The sequence below is a fragment of the Bombina bombina genome, chromosome 3 (assembly GCF_027579735.1).
Source record: "Bombina bombina isolate aBomBom1 chromosome 3, aBomBom1.pri, whole genome shotgun sequence".
Classification (NCBI taxonomy): domain Eukaryota; kingdom Metazoa; phylum Chordata; class Amphibia; order Anura; family Bombinatoridae; genus Bombina; species Bombina bombina.
Window position 1 is genome coordinate 312,658,998 of NC_069501.1, and position 22,656 is coordinate 312,681,653.

Sequence of the window (22,656 nt, forward strand, 5' to 3'; positions counted from 1 at the left end):
GTCCTTTCTAAGAAAAGCTTATCTGTGTTCAGGTAATCTTCTTAGACCTGCTATATCTTTGGCTGATGTTGCTGCAGCTTCAACTTTTTGGTTGGAAACTTTAGCGCAACAAGTAACACATCGTGATTCTCATGATATTATTATTCTTCTTCAGCATGCTAATAATTTTATCTGTGATGCCATTTTTGATATTATCAGAGTTGATGTCAGGTTTATGTCTCTAGCTATTTTAGCTAGAAGAGCTTTATGGCTTAAAACTTGGAATGCTGATATGGCTTCTAAATCAACTTTACTTTCCATTTCTTTCCAGGGTAACAAATTATTTGGTTCTCAGTTGGATTCCATTATTTCAACTGTTACTGGTGGGAAAGGAACTTTTTTACCACAGGATAAAAAATCTAAAGGTAAAAACAGGGCTAATAATCGTTTTCGTTCCTTTCGTTTCAACAAAGAACAAAAGCCTGATCCTTCATCCTCAGGAGCAGTTTCAGTTTGGAGACCATCTCCAGTCTGGAATAAATCCAAGCCAGCTAGAAAGGCAAAGCCTGCTTCTAAGTCCACGTGAAGGTGCGGCCCTCATTCCAGCTCAGCTGGTAGGGGGCAGGTTACGTTTTTTCAAGGAAATTTGGATCAATTCTGTTCACAATCTTTGGATTCAGAGCATTGTTTCAGAAGGGTACAGAATTGGTTTCAAGTTGAGACCTCCTGCAAAGAGATTTTTTCTTTCCCGTGTCCCAGTAAATCCAGTAAAAGCTCAAGCATTTCTGAAATGTGTTTCAGATCTAGAGTTGACTGGAGTAATTATGCCAGTTCCAGTTCCGGAACAGGGGATGGGGTTTTATTCAAATCTCTTCATTGTACCAAAGAAGGAGAATTCTTTCAGACCAGTTCTGGATCTAAAAATATTGAATCATTATGTAAGGATACCAACGTTCAAGATGGTAACTGTAAGGACTATCTTACCTTTTGTTCAGCAAGGGAATTATATGTCCACAATAGATTTACAGGATGCATATCTGCATATTCCGATTCATCCAGATCATTATCAGTTCCTGAGATTCTCGTTTCTGGACAAGCATTACCAGTTTGTGGCTCTGCCGTTTGGCCTAGCTACAGCTCCAAGAATTTTTACAAAGGTTCTCGGTGCCCTGCTGTCTGTAATCAGAGAACAGGGTATTGTGGTATTTCCTTATTTGGACGATATCTTGGTACTTGCTCAGTCTTTACATTTATCCTCCATGGTTGGAGGATCAATTTACCAAAAAGTTCTTTGATTCCTCAGACAAGGGTAACCTTTCTGGGTTTCCAGATGGATTCAGTGTCCATGACTCTGTCTTTAACAGACAAGAGACGTCTAAAGTTGATTACAGCTTGTCGAAACCTTCAGTCACAATCATTCCCTTCGGTAGCCTTATGCATGGAAATTCTAGGTCTTATGACTGCTGCATCGGACGCGATCCCCTTTGCTCGTTTTCACATGCGACCTCTTCAACTCTGTATGCTGAAGCAATGGTGCAAGGATTACATGAAGATATCTCAATTAATATCTTTAAAACCGATTGTTCGGCACTCTCTAACATGGTGGACAGATCACCATCGTTTAATTCAGGGGGCTTCTTTTGTGCTTCCGACCTGGACTGTAATTTCAACAGATGCAAGTCTCACAGGTTGGGGAGCTGTGTGGGGATCTCTGACGGCACAAGGAGTTTGGGAATCTCAGGAGGTGAGATTACCGATCAATATTTTGGAACTCCGTGCAATTTTCAGAGCTCTTCAGTTTTGGCCTCTTCTGAAGAGAGAATCGTTCATTTGTTTTCAGACAGACAATGTCACAACTGTGGCATACATCAATCATCAAGGAGGGACTCACAGTCCTCTGGCTATGAAAGAAGTATCTCGAATTTTGGTTTGGGCGGAATCCAGCTCCTGTCTAATCTCTGCGGTTCATATCCCAGGTGTAGACAATTGGGAAGCGGATTATCTCAGTCGCCAAACGTTGCATCCGGGCGAATGGTCTCTTCACCCAGAGGTATTTCTTCAGATTGTTCAAATGTGGGAACTTCCAGAAATAGATCTGATGGCGTCCCATCTAAACAAGAAACTTCCCAGGTATCTGTCCAGATCCCGGGATCCTCAGGCGGAGGCAGTGGATGCATTATCACTTCCTTGGAAGTATCATCCTGCCTATATCTTTCCGCCTCTAGTTCTTCTTCCAAGAGTAATCTCCAAGATTCTGAAGGAATGCTCGTTTGTTCTGCTGGTAGCTCCGGCATGGCCTCACAGGTTTTGGTATGCGGATCTTGTCCGGATGGCCTCTTGCCAACCGTGGACTCTTCCGTTAAGACCAGACCTTCTGTCACAAGGTCCTTTTTTCCATCAGGATCTGAAATCCTTAAATTTTAAAGGTATGGAGATTGAACGCTTGATTCTTGGTCAAAGAGGTTTCTCTGACTCTGTGATTAATACTATGTTACAGGCTCGTAAATCTGTATCTCGAGAGATATATTATAGAGTCTGGAAGTCTTATATTTCTTGGTGTCTTTCTCATCATTTTTCCTGGCATTCTTTTAGAATACCGAGAATTTTACAGTTCCTTCAGGATGGTTTAGATAAGGGTTTGTCCGCAAGTTCTTTGAAAGGACAAATCTCTGCTCTTTCTGTTCTTTTTCACAGAAAGATTGCTATTCTTCCTGATATTCATTGTTTTGTACAAGCTTTGGTTCGTATAAAACCTGTCATTAAGTCAATTTCTCCTCCTTGGAGTTTGAATTTGGTTCTGGGAGCTCTTCAAGCTCCTCCGTTTGAACCTATGCATTCATTGCACATTAAATTACTTTCTTGGAAAGTTTTGTTCCTTTTGGCCATCTCTTCTGCCAGAAGAGTTTCTGAATTATCTGCTCTTTCTTGTGAGTCTCCTTTTCTGATTTTTCATCAGGATAAGGCGGTGTTGCGAACTTCTTTTGAATTTTTACCTAAAGTTGTGAATTCCAACAACATTAGTAGAGAAATTGTGGTTCCTTCATTATGTCCTAATCCTAAGAATTCTAAGGAGAAATCGTTGCATTCTTTGGATGTTGTTAGAGCTTTGAAATATTATGTTGAAGCTACGAAATCTTTTCGTAAGACTTCTAGTCTATTTGTTATCTTTTCCGGTTCTAGAAAAGGCCAGAAAGCTTCTGCCATTTCTTTGGCATCTTGGTTGAAATCTTTAATTCATCTTGCCTATGTTGAGTCGGGTAAAACTCCGCCTCAGAGAATTACAGCTCATTCTACTAGGTCAGTTTCTACTTCCTGGGCGTTTAGGAATGAAGCTTCGGTTGACCAGATCTGCAAAGCAGCAACTTGGTCCTCTTTGCATACTTTTACTAAATTCTATCATTTTGATGTATTTTCTTCTTCTGAAGCAGTTTTTGGTAGAAAAGTACTTCAGGCAGCGGTTTCAGTTTGAATCTTCTGCTTATGTTTTTCGTTAAACTTTATTTTGGGTGTGGATTATTTTCAGCAGGAATTGGCTGTCTTTATTTTATCCCTCCCTCTCTAGTGACTCTTGTGTGGAAAGATCCACATCTTGGGTAGTCATTATCCCATACGTCACTAGCTCATGGACTCTTGCTAATTACATGAAAGAAAACATAATTTATGTAAGAACTTACCTGATAAATTCATTTCTTTCATATTAGCAAGAGTCCATGAGGCCCGCCCTTTTTTTGTGGTGGTTATGATTTTGTATAAAGCACAATTATTCCAATTCCTTATTTTATATGCTTTCGCACTTTTTTATCACCCCACTTCTTGGCTATTCGTTAAACTGAATTGTGGGTGTGGTGAGGGGTGTATTTATAGGCATTTTGAGGTTTGGGAAACTTTGCCCCTCCTGGTAGGAATGTATATCCCATACGTCACTAGCTCATGGACTCTTGCTAATATGAAAGAAATGAATTTATCAGGTAAGTTCTTACATAAATTATGTTTTATCTTCGTTCTCTTGCTATCTTTATTTGAAAAAGAAGGCATCTGCTTTTTTTGGTTCATAACTCTGGACATCACTTGTTTATTGGTCGGTTAAATTAATCCACCAATCAGCAAGAACAACCCAGATGGCTCACCAAAAATGGCCCGGCATCTAAACTTACATTCTTGCTTTTCAAATAAAGATGCCAAGATAATGAAGAAAATGTTATAATATGAGTAAATTAGAAATTTGCTTAAAATTGCATGCTCTATCTGAATCGAGAAAGAAAAAAATTGGGTTCAGTGCCCCTTTAAATACCATTCCCCAGCTTTGCACAACCAACATTGCTATATGATTATAAATTATAACCTCTAAATCACAAAATATCTGCCTTTTTATAAACCACTATAAGACGCCTCTAATCTCAGTGAATTTTTTTAGATTTTCACAGCCAGACAGCACTAGTTTGTGTGTGTCATATAGATAACAATATGCTCACTCCATTGGAGTAATTCATGAGTCAGTGCTGATTGGCTAAAATGCAAGTCTGTCAAAAGAACTGAGATAAGGGGGCAGTCTGCAGAGGCTTTCATACAAGGTAATTACAGAGCTGAAAAGTACATAAATATAATCAGATACATTTTCCTTCCATTGTTGCTAGTATGGTGTAATCTATTTGCTAGTTCTAATTGTTGCGCTGCAAAAGCGAAATAAGCCTTTATCTAATAAGATTTTGTATTTTCAGCTGCTCAACGCAGCAGTTGCATAAACCAAAATGGAACAGAGACAGGCTTGTATTAGAGTTAAGCTACTAGTTCAGAGAACATAATTAACATAAGAATATGTCTAATTCCATTGTTTTACACGTGTCCTATTTCTTATTTTTAGGCAATGCAAATTGAACCCAGCTTGAAACGCTGCAGTAAACCAGATTGTGAAGTCTCACCCCTGGACCATATTGCTCAAGTGCAGAATAAGCTGCTTTTGGATACAAGACGTTATATAAAGAAGTATTACAGTGTAAGTAACCAATATCTGCTTGAGCCATTATTATCTACATACATGCCAGCATAATGTTAATGTCTACATATGTACAGCCTAAGTGCATATGTAAATAATGCAAACTGACACTTGCTTTTAAAAACAAATGTTTGATACTGACCTTACTGGCTTCCTTCATTTTACATAAAACATCCCTAAAGGGATAGTGAACTGTAAAATCCTCTTCATGTGTTTACAATGACTTGTTATAATAGTGCAGTGTTTAAAATGTATGGGAAAGTGCTCCTTTAGGTATGTTTTTGTACATAAAAAAGTAGCATCAGCTAATTGAGACCTGCAACCCAAGCCAGTGGGCTGAACCTGCGTCTCGCTATATTTCCAAAAATCCTCCTTATATCTATACACAGAGAGAACAATATTTAATGAGGATAATAGGAACTTAACATTTTATTATTTCTGTCCCGACCCTCTTGATTTTTTAAACCTCCTTGTTTGCATAGCTTTCTATAACCAGATATGTGCATATTCTACCTATATTGGATAACTTAAAATCCATTAAAGATTGAATATAGAAATAGCATGTAACAATTGTATTTTACGTTTACCCTAATGACATGATCATGTCAAATTTAGTGCAACATATCATATAGTCTAAATAAGACACTGTACTTAAATGGACATGGTAATGAAAATATTACATGCTCTAATTCGTTTGAGCATATCATTTTTGCTTTACAGTTACAAATTTCCAGATCCGGAATTCTAAAATCCAGAATTATTCTGAAATCCAGACTTTCATTAATATTTTTTTCAAAAATCACTGATTATAAATTATCATTTTTTTTCTCTTCTCCGTTTCTTTTCTTCCTAAATGGAAAGAGTCAATATCTGCATTCATTACTTTTGGGAAATAAGAACCTGGCCACCAGGAGGAGGCAGACACCCCAGCCAAAGGCTTAAATACTCCTCCCACTTCCCTCATCCCCCAGTCATTATTTGCCTTTCGTCCCAGGAGGTTGGCAGAGAAGTGTCAGAAGTTTGTTCTGTCTCTTATGGAGGGTAGTACTCTTCGGCATGGGACGGGAGTTTTAAGTAATCCTATCAGTCTCTCAATGAGGGCCTGGATAAAAGTTAAGAGTCCGGAGATGCAGGGAGAGTCTTTCTGCGAAACTATCCCGACTCATATTAACAGCTCCACAAGCTATCAGCGTTGTCGAACTTCGCTTCGCTGCCTGCTTTCTTCTTTCAAGTCCGTGGCGAAGTCGCTGCTACTATTCGTCACATTTGAAGGGCCGTGTTCCTGTTCCACGGCGTAGATTCCGGTAAGATCGTTTCATTTTTCTTCAGCAGAATGTATTATAACTTATTTGTTTCCTGTAAGGTGCTATTTTGTGGGACTTATTATATATATATATATATATATATATATATATATATATATATATATATATATATATATATATATATATATATATATAAGCAAATTGTGGTCACCAAGCACTCTCGTTATCCATATAATGCCTAGGTGCAGTGCATAGAAATAATATAAACAAAAGCAGAGACCGCACTCATAGGTCTTATATTTCACCACTGATGTGGACTTTATTCAATCTGTAACGTTTCGGGGTTTCCCCCTTTGTCAAACATAACAAATAACATAGTGCACGTCCTTTATATACATACATAAAACCCCTCTTACCCCAGGTGCAAACCATCCAGCTCTGCCTACGGCGGGCTTCCGGCAGCGTTCACTCCGCGCAACTGCGCATGCGCGAGGCAGCACTACGGAACCCCCAGCAGGCCAACTGAAACAAAAAGCGAAATAAAAATTACCGTAACTTAGCAACGGTAATGCTTAGACCAATATAATGGAACAGCGCTGTAAGGATGACCTCTACATAATACAGAGACACCCCATATCTATTCTTAACATCTCCTCATCAGTAATTTCCACATTAGATATCAACATAACAAATATATGTATAATATAACATTATCGTTAAACATTGGCATTTTAGCCAGTTATCAGAGGAGGAGGTGGGGGGCTGGGTATTGACAGCAATATACTGGCCAGTATTTAATCTGTATAGAGAGACTTTTAAATAAACTCAACATTATCACAATTGGAACAATAATTCAGATTGAAAACATGAAGCTAATTCTATTTACAGAATATATAACAGTATTGGAGTAGTCATGTTACTAGATGTGTGGACCTATCAGAATCTAGTATCAATAGACTCCCTTCCTTATCCAGATGTTAATTCACATATTGTTATTAGACATCATTATCACTTTACAGGAAACAGTGTAAATCAAAATTGGTATTCAATCCTTTTGGAGTTAAAGTGTCCAGTGTGTGAATCCATCTGGACTCCTTTCGTAGCAGTAACTTGCCTCTGTCACCACCCCTGGGCAAGGGGGGGACGTGGTCAATGATCACATATCTCAGGTCCTTGACCGTATGTCCATGTTTGGCAAAATGCCTGGCCACTGGCTGTTCCGAGTCTCCATTTTTTATTGCTGTTCTAATGGCCGCCCTGTGATTCGCCATTCGTGTACGCAAATCGTCTGTGGTTTTTCCAACGTAAAATCTGCCACAAATACAATGTAACAGATATACGATGAAGACTGTTGTACAGGTCACACGGTGTTTAATTTTGAATCTCTTGTTAGTCCATGGATGTGTGAATTCACTGCACTGTATTAGTGCACTGCATGTTGTGCAGCCCAAGCATTTAAAACATCCAATTTTCTTGCCCTGTCTTAGCCATGTAGAGCTCGTATAGGCCTGAGTCATATCTGGACGCATTAAAATATCCCTTAGAGATTTGCCCCTCCGGTAGCTGATCATTGGGGGTCTAGTTTCTTGCAGAGGTAACGTTTTATCACTTGATATGATTTTCCAATGTTCATCTAACACACCTCTGAAATCTCTCTTGTCCGGACTGTATTCAGTGACAAATGTTAATCTGTCCATGGTTGGTTGGTCCTTATTTCGTTCACTGCTGGTTAAAGCTTGATCTTGTGTCATATTCACCGCTTGGGCATAGGCTTCTTGTAGCACCTCATCCACATAACTCCTTTCTTTAAATTTCTGATACATATTGGTGAGTTGTTCGTCCTTCCCTTCTCTGGTGGAGTTATTTCTTACCACCCTCTGGAACTGTGATATAGGTAAAGCTTTTTTTATTCCTGTGGGATGACAACTTGTGTAAAGCAGCATTGAATTGCGATCTGTTGGTTTGGTAAAGAGTTCAGTACATAATGTGCCAGTTGATTTTTTTACTCTTAAATCCAAATAGTCAATCACCTCACAATGATATGTTATTTTGAACTTCAAATTCACCGACAATTGATTGAGATTGTCAAACCAGTCATTCAGATCTTGTTGGGTACCACGCCATATTAAAAACAGATCATCAATGTACCTCTTGAATATGATGATATGACTGTCCTCAAATGTTACTGGGTGTTCTCTTTCAAAGGCTCCTAGAAAAATGTTGGCGTATGTTGGGGCCACATTTGAGCCCATAGCAGTTCCTGCTGTTTGTAAATAATACTGTGTCTCAAATTTAAAGTAATTCATTCGTAGACAATATTCAAGTAATTGTATCACAGTGTCTGTGGGTGGTCCCACGTAAGGATGTCTAAATAATTCTTTTCTAACCGCATGTATACCCTCATTATGCGGAATCACCGTGTACAAACTGGTCACATCCAGGGTGACCAGTATATCAGTGTCTCTGATGTCACTTAGCTTCTGTAAGATTTTTATCAATTCAATCGAATCTTTTACAATCCTGTGTTTTGTAAGAAGTGGTGTGGCATATTAAACAAATGCTCTCTAGATCTCATGTTATTGGTAATTGAGGAGACTGGAGCAACATTGAAGAGTCTGGAAATTGAAATCACACAATTTGAAACTGATCATCTGTGTAAATTGGAACAAGACCAACAAGAGGATTGGCTCACCAAACTGCACAAACAGCTTAAAGATTATGAAGGTGAGCTAATAGCATTCAAAGAAAAGAAATGGGAAGCTGTGACCACGGATTACCGGGAGAAAAGAGTATATCAATGGACATTAAGCCCTGAAGAAAGGCAGTTCAGGATGTCACGAAGGAGACCCAGGGTATATAAACCCAGAAACCTGACGACTATTGACAGTTCAGATAATGCCACTGATAATGAGGCACCATCAACATCTACAGAATGGCAAAGGGAGGAGGTGGCACCCATGATCACACGATCAAAAAACGAGGAGCGCCCAGGCCCCACACGAGGAGGGGGGGGCACAAGAACCGGTGGCAGAGGCAGACCGCCAAGACAGGGTCGAAGATATTAGCTGACAATATCATCAATCTAAGTAGCTATGAGCTGAATCAAGAGGAGAAAGATGTGCTTAATAAAGGCTTAAGTTTCATACCTACCACATATGCTAATGAGTTCGATATGTTGGTAGATTCTTACAAGTTTCAAAGGACACTAAGATTAAAAGAATTTTTCAAGGATACCCCGAAAGAAACAGATGTAGCCTCTTTTGAACTAAAGAAGAAAAGCACTTTTGATCCTCGAAGTCTACAACCAAGTATTCTGACATATTCCAGATTAACCAGTGATGAGATGAGGGAGACTGTCAGAAAGAACAAAAGTAACATCAGGAATAATTTGTCCAAAAGGGAGACACAAGCTCTTAAGAAGCTACAAGAGAATGCCTCTATTGTGATCCGTGAAGCAGACAAGGGTGGAGCACTGGTCATCCAAGATTATGTTTGCTATAAAAGAGAGATCATGTCACAGTTGGAGGACAGTAAGGTATATGAAAAGTTACCAAATAATCCTACCCAAAAATTTAAGAGCAAGATTGATGAGTATTTGAATCAACTAAAGAAAGAAAATCAGATCTCGCCAAGTCTATTATCATATTTACAAGTTGAACATCCTATTGTTCCCGTCTTGTATACCTTACCAAAGGTACATAAACACCCGAGCAAACCACCTGGCAGGCCCATAGTGTCTGCCAGGGGATCCATACTACAGCCCATTGCCACCTATTTGGACAGAATGCTACAACCTTTTGTACAGATGATCCCATCGTATCTAAAAGATTCGATTGAATTGATAAAAATCTTACAGAAGCTAAGTGACATCAGAGACACTGATATACTGGTCACCCTGGATGTGACCAGTTTGTACACGGTGATTCCGCATAATGAGGGTATACATGCGGTTAGAAAAGAATTATTTAGACATCCTTACGTGGGACCACCCACAGACACTGTGATACAATTACTTGAATATTGTCTACGAATGAATTACTTTAAATTTGAGACACAGTATTATTTACAAACAGCAGGAACTGCTATGGGCTCAAATGTGGCCCCAACATACGCCAACATTTTTCTAGGAGCCTTTGAAAGAGAACACCCAGTAACATTTGAGGACAGTCATATCATCATATTCAAGAGGTACATTGATGATCTGTTTTTAATATGGCGTGGTACCCAACAAGATCTGAATGACTGGTTTGACAATCTCAATCAATTGTCGGTGAATTTGAAGTTCAAAATAACATATCATTGTGAGGTGATTGACTATTTGGATTTAAGAGTAAAAAAATCAACTGGCACATTATGTACTGAACTCTTTACCAAACCAACAGATCGCAATTCAATGCTGCTTTACACAAGTTGTCATCCCACAGGAATAAAAAAAGCTTTACCTATATCACAGTTCCAGAGGGTGGTAAGAAATAACTCCACCAGAGAAGGGAAGGACGAACAACTCACCAATATGTATCAGAAATTTAAAGAAAGGAGTTATGTGGATGAGGTGCTACAAGAAGCCTATGCCCAAGCGGTGAATATGACACAAGATCAAGCTTTAACCAGCAGTGAACGAAATAAGGACCAACCAACCATGGACAGATTAACATTTGTCACTGAATACAGTCCGGACAAGAGAGATTTCAGAGGTGTGTTAGATGAACATTGGAAAATCATATCAAGTGATAAAACGTTACCTCTGCAAGAAACTAGACCCCCAATGATCAGCTACCGGAGGGGCAAATCTCTAAGGGATATTTTAATGCGTCCAGATATGACTCAGGCCTATACGAGCTCTACATGGCTAAGACAGGGCAAGAAAATTGGATGTTTTAAATGCTTGGGCTGCACAACATGCAGTGCACTAATACAGTGCAGTGAATTCACACATCCATGGACTAACAAGAGATTCAAAATTAAACACCGTGTGACCTGTACAACAGTCTTCATCGTATATCTGTTACATTGTATTTGTGGCAGATTTTACGTTGGAAAAACCACAGACGATTTGCGTACACGAATGGCGAATCACAGGGCGGCCATTAGAACAGCAATAAAAAATGGAGACTCGGAACAGCCAGTGGCCAGGCATTTTGCCAAACATGGACATACGGTCAAGGACCTGAGATATGTGATCATTGACCACGTCCCCCCCTTGCCCAGGGGTGGTGACAGAGGCAAGTTACTGCTACGAAAGGAGTCCAGATGGATTCACACACTGGACACTTTAACTCCAAAAGGATTGAATACCAATTTTGATTTACACTGTTTCCTGTAAAGTGATAATGATGTCTAATAACAATATGTGAATTAACATCTGGATAAGGAAGGGAGTCTATTGATACTAGATTCTGATAGGTCCACACATCTAGTAACATGACTACTCCAATACTGTTATATATTCTGTAAATAGAATTAGCTTCATGTTTTCAATCTGAATTATTGTTCCAATTGTGATAATGTTGAGTTTATTTAAAAGTCTCTCTATACAGATTAAATACTGGCCAGTATATTGCTGTCAATACCCAGCCCCCCACCTCCTCCTCTGATAACTGGCTAAAATGCCAATGTTTAACGATAATGTTATATTATACATATATTTGTTATGTTGATATCTAATGTGGAAATTACTGATGAGGAGATGTTAAGAATAGATATGGGGTGTCTCTGTATTATGTAGAGGTCATCCTTACAGCGCTGTTCCATTATATTGGTCTAAGCATTACCGTTGCTAAGTTACGGTAATTTTTATTTCGCTTTTTGTTTCAGTTGGCCTGCTGGGGGTTCCGTAGTGCTGCCTCGCGCATGCGCAGTTGCGCGGAGTGAACGCTGCCGGAAGCCCGCCGTAGGCAGAGCTGGATGGTTTGCACCTGGGGTAAGAGGGGTTTTATGTATGTATATAAAGGACGTGCACTATGTTATTTGTTATGTTTGACAAAGGGGGAAACCCCGAAACGTTACAGATTGAATAAAGTCCACATCAGTGGTGAAATATAAGACCTATGAGTGCGGTCTCTGCTTTTGTTTATATATATATATATATATATATATATATATATAGGGCCTCAGTGAGGCTCCTTTGGTATTTTGGAATTGAGGGTTAATATCTTTCGAGGGGGATTATTGAACAGGGGGGTTGTTTAATCATGTTTGTGATTCAATCTGCTTATGTGTAGTGTTAACTGAGCTCTTGGCTAGAACATAAAGGCCTTTGGAAGTGACTCGACCTTATGGTTGGGCGTGCTTTTTTTTTTTTTGACTGTACGGTTCACCTTGTGACTGGACATATTTACGTTCTGGTCTTCCATTTCCTTATTCTTGACAGTGTGGCGACTGAAAAATCCGGGTCTGCTAGTGTCTTGTCCTAGGAGGTGGTGAGTGCCCCAGCCATTATGGTTGCCAGGTGCCGTTAGAATTTTCTTTAGTCCATATTATATATTCTCTATCTAGCTATGGAGGATTCTGGTGCTGAGACTGTTCAAATTTCAGATTCAGACTCTTCGCCTTGTGAAGAATGTTAATTGGCCCCGTTGACGCAGGTCATTCAGTTTTGTTCAATATGCCGTAATAGAGTGCCTTGTTCCTCGGGCTCGGGGAATCAAGGGCCCGCTGAGCCATCCGCCTCTAGGAGTTCTGTCCTCCGAGAGGCGAGTTCCCTACCGCTCCCTACTACTACACATGCGGGTAACCCAGAATATGTTTATCCCTCCTTGCAGGGCGTCTTGTCTTTACCCCCCCCCCCCGGAGGTTGCAGCTCGTTTTCGCTTTCACATATTTTTGGCGATTATGCATCTGCAAAGCCCAGACATTTGTGCTTGTGCCCGATTGTCCAAGGTCTCCCAGCCTTGGGTGGGCCTATACAGTTCCCTGTTGGTGTAGCTGTCCCTGAGTGTTGTGCCTTTCGTTACCGAATAGCGCACCTTCGCGTTTTACTCAGACACGTTTTTTAGTTATTAGAGTATCTTATCCTTAACGGATACGGGAATCCGCATCATTCTACTTCGAATGGCTCACCTCATTAGACATGAGGGGATGACGTAATCTCCTGATTGTCAGTTTTTTTTTATATCCTTCCCAGTTTTGTTGGATGTTCAGGATTCCGTTTGGCTGGTCCTGCGGTATTCCTGTTTCTTCTTGGGCGTTAACCTACGGTTTGCCTTATATTTTCTTTTATCCAGTTAGGATGACTTTAATTTTTGATTGTTTCCTTCAGGAACTTTCTCTGGGATCGATTCTCACTGTTTACTTCTGCGGAAGTTTAAGGACATGTTAGTCCAATGTTTTGTCTCTTATTCTCTTCACCTCTGAGGGAGGATTTAGGCTGCTTGACAGTTATGGCCCTGTCTGCAGGCTGGTCCTGCTTGGGTTCAGCTCTTCTGTCTCGTGGCTTGTTAAGACACGTAGCGCCTGTTCTGCCTGGCTGGTCCGGTTGAGGCGCAGAGTGCTCACGTTATAATTTGTGTTTATTGTTTTATTTTACAAGTTTCAGCAATACATTCTAAAGAGGATTTGTGGGGCTGAAAGGATTGTTTCAGTCCTTATGTAGCCCTCAAGCTTGTTGTCTGGGTCAACAGCGTCCTGCTGGTCACTCCTTTAGTTTCTGATTCTCTCAGGAACTAGAGTATTCTCCTCACGTGGGAGGTTTGGGGGTTTAGCACCCCCTTACTGCTTCAAGGGAAAGATTTTATTTGGTCCAGGCCTGGACTCAATTATTTCTACGGTTACCGGAGGCAAGGGTGCCTTCCTACCGCAAGATAAGAGCAACAAGTGTAAGGGATGACAATCTTCTTCTAATTTTTGTTCCTTTCTTTCTGACAAATCCCAACAACATAAATTCTTCTCCAAGCCCGAGCAACCCAAGATTACTTGGAAGCCGGTTCAGTCCTGGAATAAATCCAAGCAGAATAAGAAACCAGCTGAAGATAAAGCGGCCCCCGATCCGGGATCTTATCATGTAGGGGGTAGACTCTCTTTTTCAGACGCCTGGTTCAAGGACGTACAGGATCCGTGGGTCCTGGAGGTGGTATCTCAGGGATACACGATAGGCTTCAAATCTCATCTGCCAAGGGGCAGATTCCTTCCCTCAAATCTGTCTACCAGACCAGAAAAGAGGGATGCCTTTCTAGTGTGCATTCTGGATCTACCCTCCTTAGGAGTTGTTGTCCTGGTGCCTATCAAAGAAAGAGGTTTGGGGTTTTATTCAAACTTTTTTGTGGTCCCAAAGGAGGGGGGAACTTTCCGCCCAATTCTGGACCTACAGTGCTTAAACAAATTTCTCAGTGTCCCTTCCTTCAAGAGGGAGTCGATAAGGTCCATCCTTCCTTTAATTCATGAAGGCCAGTTTATGACCACTATAGATCTGAAGGACGCTTACCTTAATGTTCCAATCCACAGGGAACACTTTCAGTTCCTGAGGTTTGTATTCCCTGACAACCGTTTCCAGTTCATTGCCCTTCCATTTTGCCTAGCTACTGCTCCAAAAATCCTTTCGAAGGTTCTGGGGGCTCTTCTAGCCATTGCCAGAACTCAGGGTATTGCAGTAGCCCCATACTTATATGATATTCTGGTGCAAGCACCATCCTTTCGTCTTGCCGAAGAATTCTCAGAGTCCGTTCTCAGTCTTTTTTGATCAGATGGATGGAAGATAAACTTGGAAAGAGTTCTCTTATCCCAAGTACCAGAGTTTAATTCCTTGGTACTATAATAGACTCCATATCAATGAGGATATTTCTAACAGACTAGAGACGTTGCAAGCTAACTTCTGCATGTCTTGCCCTCTGGACCTCCTTGAGTCCCTCTGTGGCTCAGTGTATGGAGGTGATTGGTCTCATGGTGTCCTGCATGGACATCATTCCTTTTGTCAGGTTCCGTCTCAGACCTTTACAACTGTGCATGGTAAGGCAGTGGAACGGCGATTATTCAGATCTCTCTCAACAGATTGTATTTGACAGCCAGTCGAGAGAATCGCTCTTGGTGGCTCTCTCTAGAGGGACATGCTTCTTAGACTATCCTGGGAGATTGTGACTACGGACACAAACTGGTTCGTCCCAGTTTATCAGATATCAGACAATATAACCTTGGTTGCCTACATCAACCATCAGGGGGGAATGAGAAGTTCCTTGGCGATGAGAGAAGTATCTTGAATACTAGAGTGGGCGGAGACTCACAGATGTACATTCGTGGTGTGGACAACTGGGAAGTGGACTTCCTCAGCAGACTATCCTAGGAGATTGTGAATACGGACACAAGCCTATCCGGATGGGGAGCGGTTGGGGTGCCAGGAAGGCACAGGGGTTGTGGACTCAGGAGTCCTCCCGATCAATATTTTAGAACTACGGGCAATCTTCAAGGCCTTGAAGGCTTGGCCACTTCTGGGTTTGTCCCAGTTTATCAGATTCCAATCAAACAATATAACCTTGGTGGCTTGCATCAACCATCAGGGGGGAACGAGAAGTTCCTTGGCGATGAAGGAAGTATCTCAGATTCTGGAGTGGGTAGATACCCACAGCTGTTCGCTGTCAGTGATCCACATTCCGGGTGTGAACAACTGGGAGGCGGATTTTCTCAGCAGGCAATCCTTCTATCCAGGGGAATGGTCTCTCCATCCCAAGGTGTTTGCAGAGGTATGCAGCAAGTGGGTGATGCTGGAGATAGATCTCATGGCGTCCCATCTCAATACCAAGCTACCCTAGTACGGGTCGAGGGATCCCCGAGCGGATCTAATAGATGCACTAGCAGTGCCCTGGAGGTTCAAACTCATATATCTTTTTCCTCTATTACCGCTTCCTCCTTGAGTTGTGGCCCGCATCAAGCAGGAGCGGGTATCAGTAATCCTGATTGCTCCATCGTGGCTGCCAAGGACGTGGTTTTCAGATCTAGTGAGGATGTCATCATCTCTGTGGAAGTTACCTTGTTAGAGAGACCTACTGATATAAGGTCCATTTGTTCATCAATATCTAGATTCTCTGAGGCTGACTGTGTGGAGATTGAACGCTTAGTCTTAGCCAAGAGAGGTTTCTCTGAGAGTGTCATTGATACTCTTATTCAAGCTCCTAAACCAGTTATTCGGCGTATCTACCAAAAGGTGTGGAGGACCTACTTATTCTGGTGTAAAGAGCGTGGTTTTTAACTCTTTGTTTGTCGTCTATTCTGTGAAGCGTAAGGGACAGAAGGCTATCTTTTTGGTTAAGGAGTGTCATTTGCTTAGCTTACGAGACAGCAGGACATCGAGCTCCTGAGAGGATAACGGCTCATTCCACTAGAGCAGTGGCTTCCTCTTGGGCCTTTTAAGAATGAGGCCTCTATTAATCAGATTTGTAAGGCGGCTACCTGATCCTCCTTACATACTTTTTAAAAATTTTACAAGTTTGATGTTTTTGCTTCGGCTGAAGCAGCTTTTGGAATAAAAGATTTGCAGGCTGTAGTGCCCTCAGAATAGGGTCCACCTCTTCCTTTTTGTTCTCTCCCGTTATTCATTCAGTGTCCTCTGGAGCTTGGGTATAGTTTTCCCAACAGTAAAGAATGAAGCCGTGGACTCTCCCTATCTTAGGAAGGAAAACTAAATTTATGCTTACCAGATAAATTCCTTTCTTTCCAGGTAGGAGATTCCATGGTCCTCACCCGTTTTTTCTGGTTTATGGGAGGTCCCCTATTATTTATTTTATTCTTCTGGCACCATTTATACCCTAATGTTTCTCCTACTTTTCCTTGTTCCCTTTGCAGAATGACTGGGGTAATTAGGAGGTGGGAGGAATATTTAAGCCTTTGGCTGGGGTGTCTTTGCCTCCTCCTGGTGGCCAGGTGTTGTATTTCCCAACAGTAAGGAATTAAGTTGTGGACTCTCCCTATCCGGAAGGAAAGGAATTTATCTGATCTGCATAAATTATGTTTTTCTATATTTGTATTTTTTTTATTATTATTATTCTATTGCACTCATAATAGCCTACAGTAAAGTGTAAATATAACTTTTATATGCACTGAGAAACAAAACATTTGTGTGATTTTATTGAGGTGGTCTGGTACCGGACCCATCTATCTTCAAGGTACGCCTCTATAAACGATCATTTACAATTAGTCCTTTAAGATTTAATACCTTAGTTATGCTGTATAATTATTTATGCATGTGTATGCTAATGAGCATGGCCAGTATTGTTTCCAAGAAAGTTGGTAACCCTAGCCCAGTGTGCTGAACCCATATAAACAAGGAAAAAAACACTGCATTTGTCAACAGAAGCAACATCATTTTGAATTACTCTATTTGTCAAAGAAGAAAATAAAAAATGGTTAGTTTTGTTCTTTTAAATTTCACAGTATTTAATTGAACCAAAAGGATCACCTCATTTAAAAGTGTAGAGAATGTGAAAGGGAAAAATTTTGTTGTGAAGCTACTAGTCTATAAAGAGTAGATATACCAAAACCTTTAGGTAAACTGAATAATCCCATGTTCATTTACATCAAAAGATGTGGTAAACACTTGCATTTATAAGAACATTACATGAAGCACGTTTTTTTACCCTGTGTTAAGAAATTGCATTGTTTTTGTTGAATTTTGCATGCTGCTTCCTGATAGCATGTTTCTGTAGTTTGGGGCTCCAAAACTTGTTAGTACTGAGTAGCATATGTGAATATGAGCTCACATTTATTCATTTTTGTTAGTTCACTTGTACTAAGGAAATTCAATCTTTAACACCTTATTTGTTGTTTAACCAATTACAAGAAAGTTTGGAACTACTCGTCTAGACACTTTCCCTGTGATGAGTGCTCTATTCATCCGCAATAAATAATACTTTGACTGTCACAACTAATTGAGTCAGACATATTTAGCCTGTTTGCAATTTTTTATTTTTTTAGTAGTGCCTTTAATATAATTGTTACATATTTAGATAACAGATTTTTTTTTTTTTTTAATCAGATAAATTAAACGTCTCAAAACAACCCTGAGAACTATTCTAATCTTAAATACTTTATTACTGATTTTGTGATTTAATTAAACATTATATACAGTAGTGAGAATGTGTTTATATTTGTCCACATGTAACTTGTCATCTTTCCAAAACCTTAGCAAATTTTCTGAAGCCTTGAAAGCTGAATTGGGAAGTAATTGTATGCTGCTCCTTAATGGGCCACGTGGGATACCTTCCTGCCATATTGCACTGAGTGGGATGATTTTTTAATTGTAAGCTGCACATTAAATAGATGAAATAGAATTTACTTTGCTTTAGAAATAATAAACTAATCCATAAAGATGGGTGATTTTGTAAACAAGGAAACACTGTCTTGCATATAAATTTGCTTCAAATCTTTCTAGAGAACAGCTGTTTCTAAGAGGGCTTATATATAGAGATTGAACATTTTGCCAAATGTTCATTAAAGGGGTGTGGATAATATTTTGTTTTGTAGTTGAACATTTTGTTTCCCATTTTAGTGTTGTTGCAAGCATTTTTTGAAATAATTTCATAGTAATGTTTTTTAATGTGTGTGTCGTCATCTTCATTTGGCTTTTGTAATTCTATTCTATAGACATTTTTATTTTCTCAGATATAAGAACTGCTTATGTCCAGAAAATTAGTTGACGTTGTGCCTTTTTGAGTGTCTCTCACCCCTTTAAGCCTCTCCTTTAAAAAAAAATCTAAATATTTTGTGTTGGGTAGAATTGCATTGAGTTGTATTTTTATTCAGGTGAACAAAGTGGATTGTTTACTTGTATATGCACCTCTTGAATGTTTTTCACATGCCATTTGCTAAGGCTAAGCTGTTAACTGTGTTGCATTGTCTTTTGAACAGAATACCACAGGCTAATTATAACATACTTTAGTACAGGGAGATGCATTCAAATCCCTCATAGAGAGATGGGGCACATAATTAAGACTGCAACCTATAACTTTCATGACTCCTCATTTAGGAAACCAATAGAATCTGCAATACTAAGCCCGCCCAGCAGTCATATGACAGTGCTATGCAATTTTGAAGGAGAGTGTTGTTTCAGCCCCACACTTTGCTTTCAACAAATACAGGGATAATCTTTTCTGTCATAAAGGTGCTAAGAGTGCACGATCCATTACCCCTGGGAACTACCTTCCTTACCACGAGGAGGAGGCAAAAACTCCCAAACCCCAAGAACTCTATATAACCCCACCCACCTCTATTGTAGTTGGTCTTATCTTATCATATTTGCCCACTCTACTAGGTCAGTAGCTACTTCTTGGACTTTCAAGAATGAAGCTTCTGTTGACAAAATTTGCAAGGCAGCTACTTGGTCTTCTTTGCATACTATCACTAAATTCTACCTTGTTAATGTTTTCGCTTCCTCTGAGGCAGCTTATGGTAGAAAGGTCCTTCAGGGTCTTGTTTCTGTGTATTTTTTCCTGTTGGTTGTTTTTAAGTGCATGGAAAAATAAAAAAAATATATATGTACTTTCTTTTTATGCCAGTGAACAACGGCTGAGACTTGGCCCAAAACATGTTTGGTTTTGTGCTCTAACCAAGTTATAGGCCTGTAATTTGGATCGTCATATTTTTATTTATTTTTTCATTTTTTTTAAATATTTTTCAAATTTTTTTTGCTAAGTTTTAAAACTTTTTTTCTCATTATTTGGTTTGGAGATGCAGGATTTCAGTGTGTGTCTACTTTCTTTTTATGGTTGCTGATTTAGTTTCCTTATGGAAAAAAAGTTTCTTATCGCACCCTTTTTTTTTATTATTATTATTACTTGTGGATTCTCCACAGCTTGGTTTTTGGTTCCCAGGAGTAATGGATCATGGACTATGAAGAGTTTACCTACCCAATACACAGAAAGAAGTATCTCATAACAGTGGATAGCTGGGCCCCCGAGAATGGCAAGTGTCGGCACTGATATGGCAGTAGTGCGCATGCGTATCTACTCACGCTGTCCCTCCCCCGGTCGCTCCAGTGGGCTAACTTGATACGTCTAGAGAGACAAGCCCCTATGTACATCGTTACATCTGATGCGCCTGAGCGTGTGTTGCCCTAGTGTATATGGGGACATAATAACACTACCTAGCCTAATAAGGCCAATATATGACCAAGATGTATTCACAAGGGGATGTCAGAGATATACGTAATACGGGGGACGGAGGTCAAGACATATACTATAAATAGGACCGTGTGAAATTATAACCAGGGACCAAACACAGACAGAATAGTAATACGGGAACAGAATAGAAATGGCAGGGCCACTCAGGAAAGCATATATAGATCCACTAGTCAAAAAGGAGTATGTTATGTGTCGGGATAAATTCTTAGAGCAGGGTACAATCATTAAACCCTAAGGGGCCCTTGGAGGGACATGTATGCGGTCAGTAAAGACTGTGTGTTACGCACAGAGGCGAGAGTCCTAAAGGGTAAGAACTAGTACATAAAGGCTAACATGATGGGTGGACAGAGACATACCCTTATATATATATAAGCTGAAACCCTGAATACAGATGAAAAGAAAAGAGTACCCACAACAGTATACATCTAAGATTAGAGCCCTCGCAAAGTAACTAGCCCGATGGCTGTAGTGTAAGCTGTAACCTCGGGACCTACATACTGAGAAGCTGCACAGAATGTAAAAACAGTATGCAGTAGAATGTAAAATACTAGGACCTAGGGCAAACCCCTTGATCAACAGTGACCCAATGCCCGCCATCCAAACTTTGACAAACGCTATAGTTCATACATATTCTGTGCCCAACCACTATGTACTGGGAAAGAATCAGCAAACATCAACAAAAATATGTGAGTCATGTTTAGTACAGTTATACAGACAGGGTACAGTGTATTTACAATTCATACAGTCTCAAAAGCACACCCGAATCGTTCAACAGAGACTGGGTGAGAGAGACCAGACTACAACTAGAAACAATATGATATCTAGTGATTGGGAAGCTGTGCACTCTCTGAGGAATGATACCTCTATTGTCATACGCCCAGCGGACAAAGGTGGAGCAGTGGCACTGCAGGATTATCAGGACTATAAAAGTGAGATTGACAGACAATTGGCGGACACTTCTACTTATAAAGCATTGCTCTGTGACCCCACGGTCACTTACAAATCACAAATCGACTCCGTGATTGAACATGCAGCTCGAATGAATTGGATCGACCCTACTATTAAAGACTGGCTGACTACTTATTACCCTGTCAGACCTATACTATACACACTACCTAAAAATCACAAACAGCTGTTACACCCACCAGGACACCCAATCGTCTCAGCCCGGGGGTCTTTGCTGCAACCCCAGACAACCTTTGTGGATTCCATACTACAACCTTTGGTATTGAACATGCATTCATACCTACGTGACTCATCAGCACTAATCACCTACCTATCCAAATTGACAGATATACAACCAGGTGATGTGCTGGCCAGCCTGGATGTTGCAAGTCTCTATACCTTCATTCCCCATGAAATGGGCATGGAAATAATCACCAAATGCCTGGAGAGATGCCCCTTTGTGTGTCCCCCCACTGGCTTCATTATCGAACTCCTATACCTGTGCTTAAAATTGAATTACCTTAAGTTCGAAAGTGGTTCTACCTTCAGCTCATGGGCACGGCAATGGGCTTGAATATGGCACCTGCATTTGCCAATCTCTTCAGGGAGCATGTGGAAGAAAACATCTTCAAAGTATACGAAAACAACCAGATACGCTTCTACAAACGCTATATTGACGACATTATCCTAGTCTGGCGGGGTACATTAGAGACTTTTAGTGAATGGGTGGATACCTTGAATAGAGCAGGAGGCCTGGTCCAACTAAAGGAGGTCTCTAGCTACACTGAAGTGGGCTTCTTGGACTTGAGAATCTACAAGGAGGGTTCCCTGGCTTGGCACAACACTATTTAAGAAAGAAACCGATCGGAATACACTCCTGCATGCTTCCAGCTATCATCCAAGGTCGCTTGTAAAAGCCATTCCTAAGGCACAGATGCTAAGGGTGATCCGAAATAATACATCAGAAGATTAAAGTGACTTCCAACTAAAGGAAGTGGAGGACAGATTCTACAATCGAGGGTACAATGGCCGGATAATCAAGGAGGCCAGAACTCAGCTAAATATGAAACTTCATTACGGCATAATACCAGGACATTGGGGGAAACCTTGAAGGATAAATGGGATATCATAGAATCAGATCCATCATTGCCCTATCAGGGGTATGGACCACCCAGGATTGGGTATAAGAGGGGAAGAAACTTGAAGGACATCCTAATGAGGACTGACCTGATTAACAGCTACAGCAAAGTGATAAAAACTACCAAGAAGGGATCCTACAAATGCCCTAGCTGCGTTACATGCAAAGCTATGCTCCAAAGCAGGCAGTTCAGGCACCCACACACGAATGTGAGTTATAAGATCAAATACTATCTCA

General features: G+C 40.4%; 1 protein-coding gene across 1 annotated transcript in view; it reads left to right on the top strand.

Annotated features, from left to right (window-relative positions):
- The window catches only part of POLA1 (DNA polymerase alpha 1, catalytic subunit), a 1,417,985-nt gene that overhangs the window by 891,069 nt on the left and 504,260 nt on the right, over positions 1 to 22,656 (top strand). Inside the window, exon 33 of the mRNA XM_053705268.1 lies at positions 4,841 to 4,972. Coding sequence (XP_053561243.1) covers positions 4,841 to 4,972 — 132 coding nt within the window. The remainder of the gene's footprint in view (positions 1 to 4,840; positions 4,973 to 22,656) is intronic.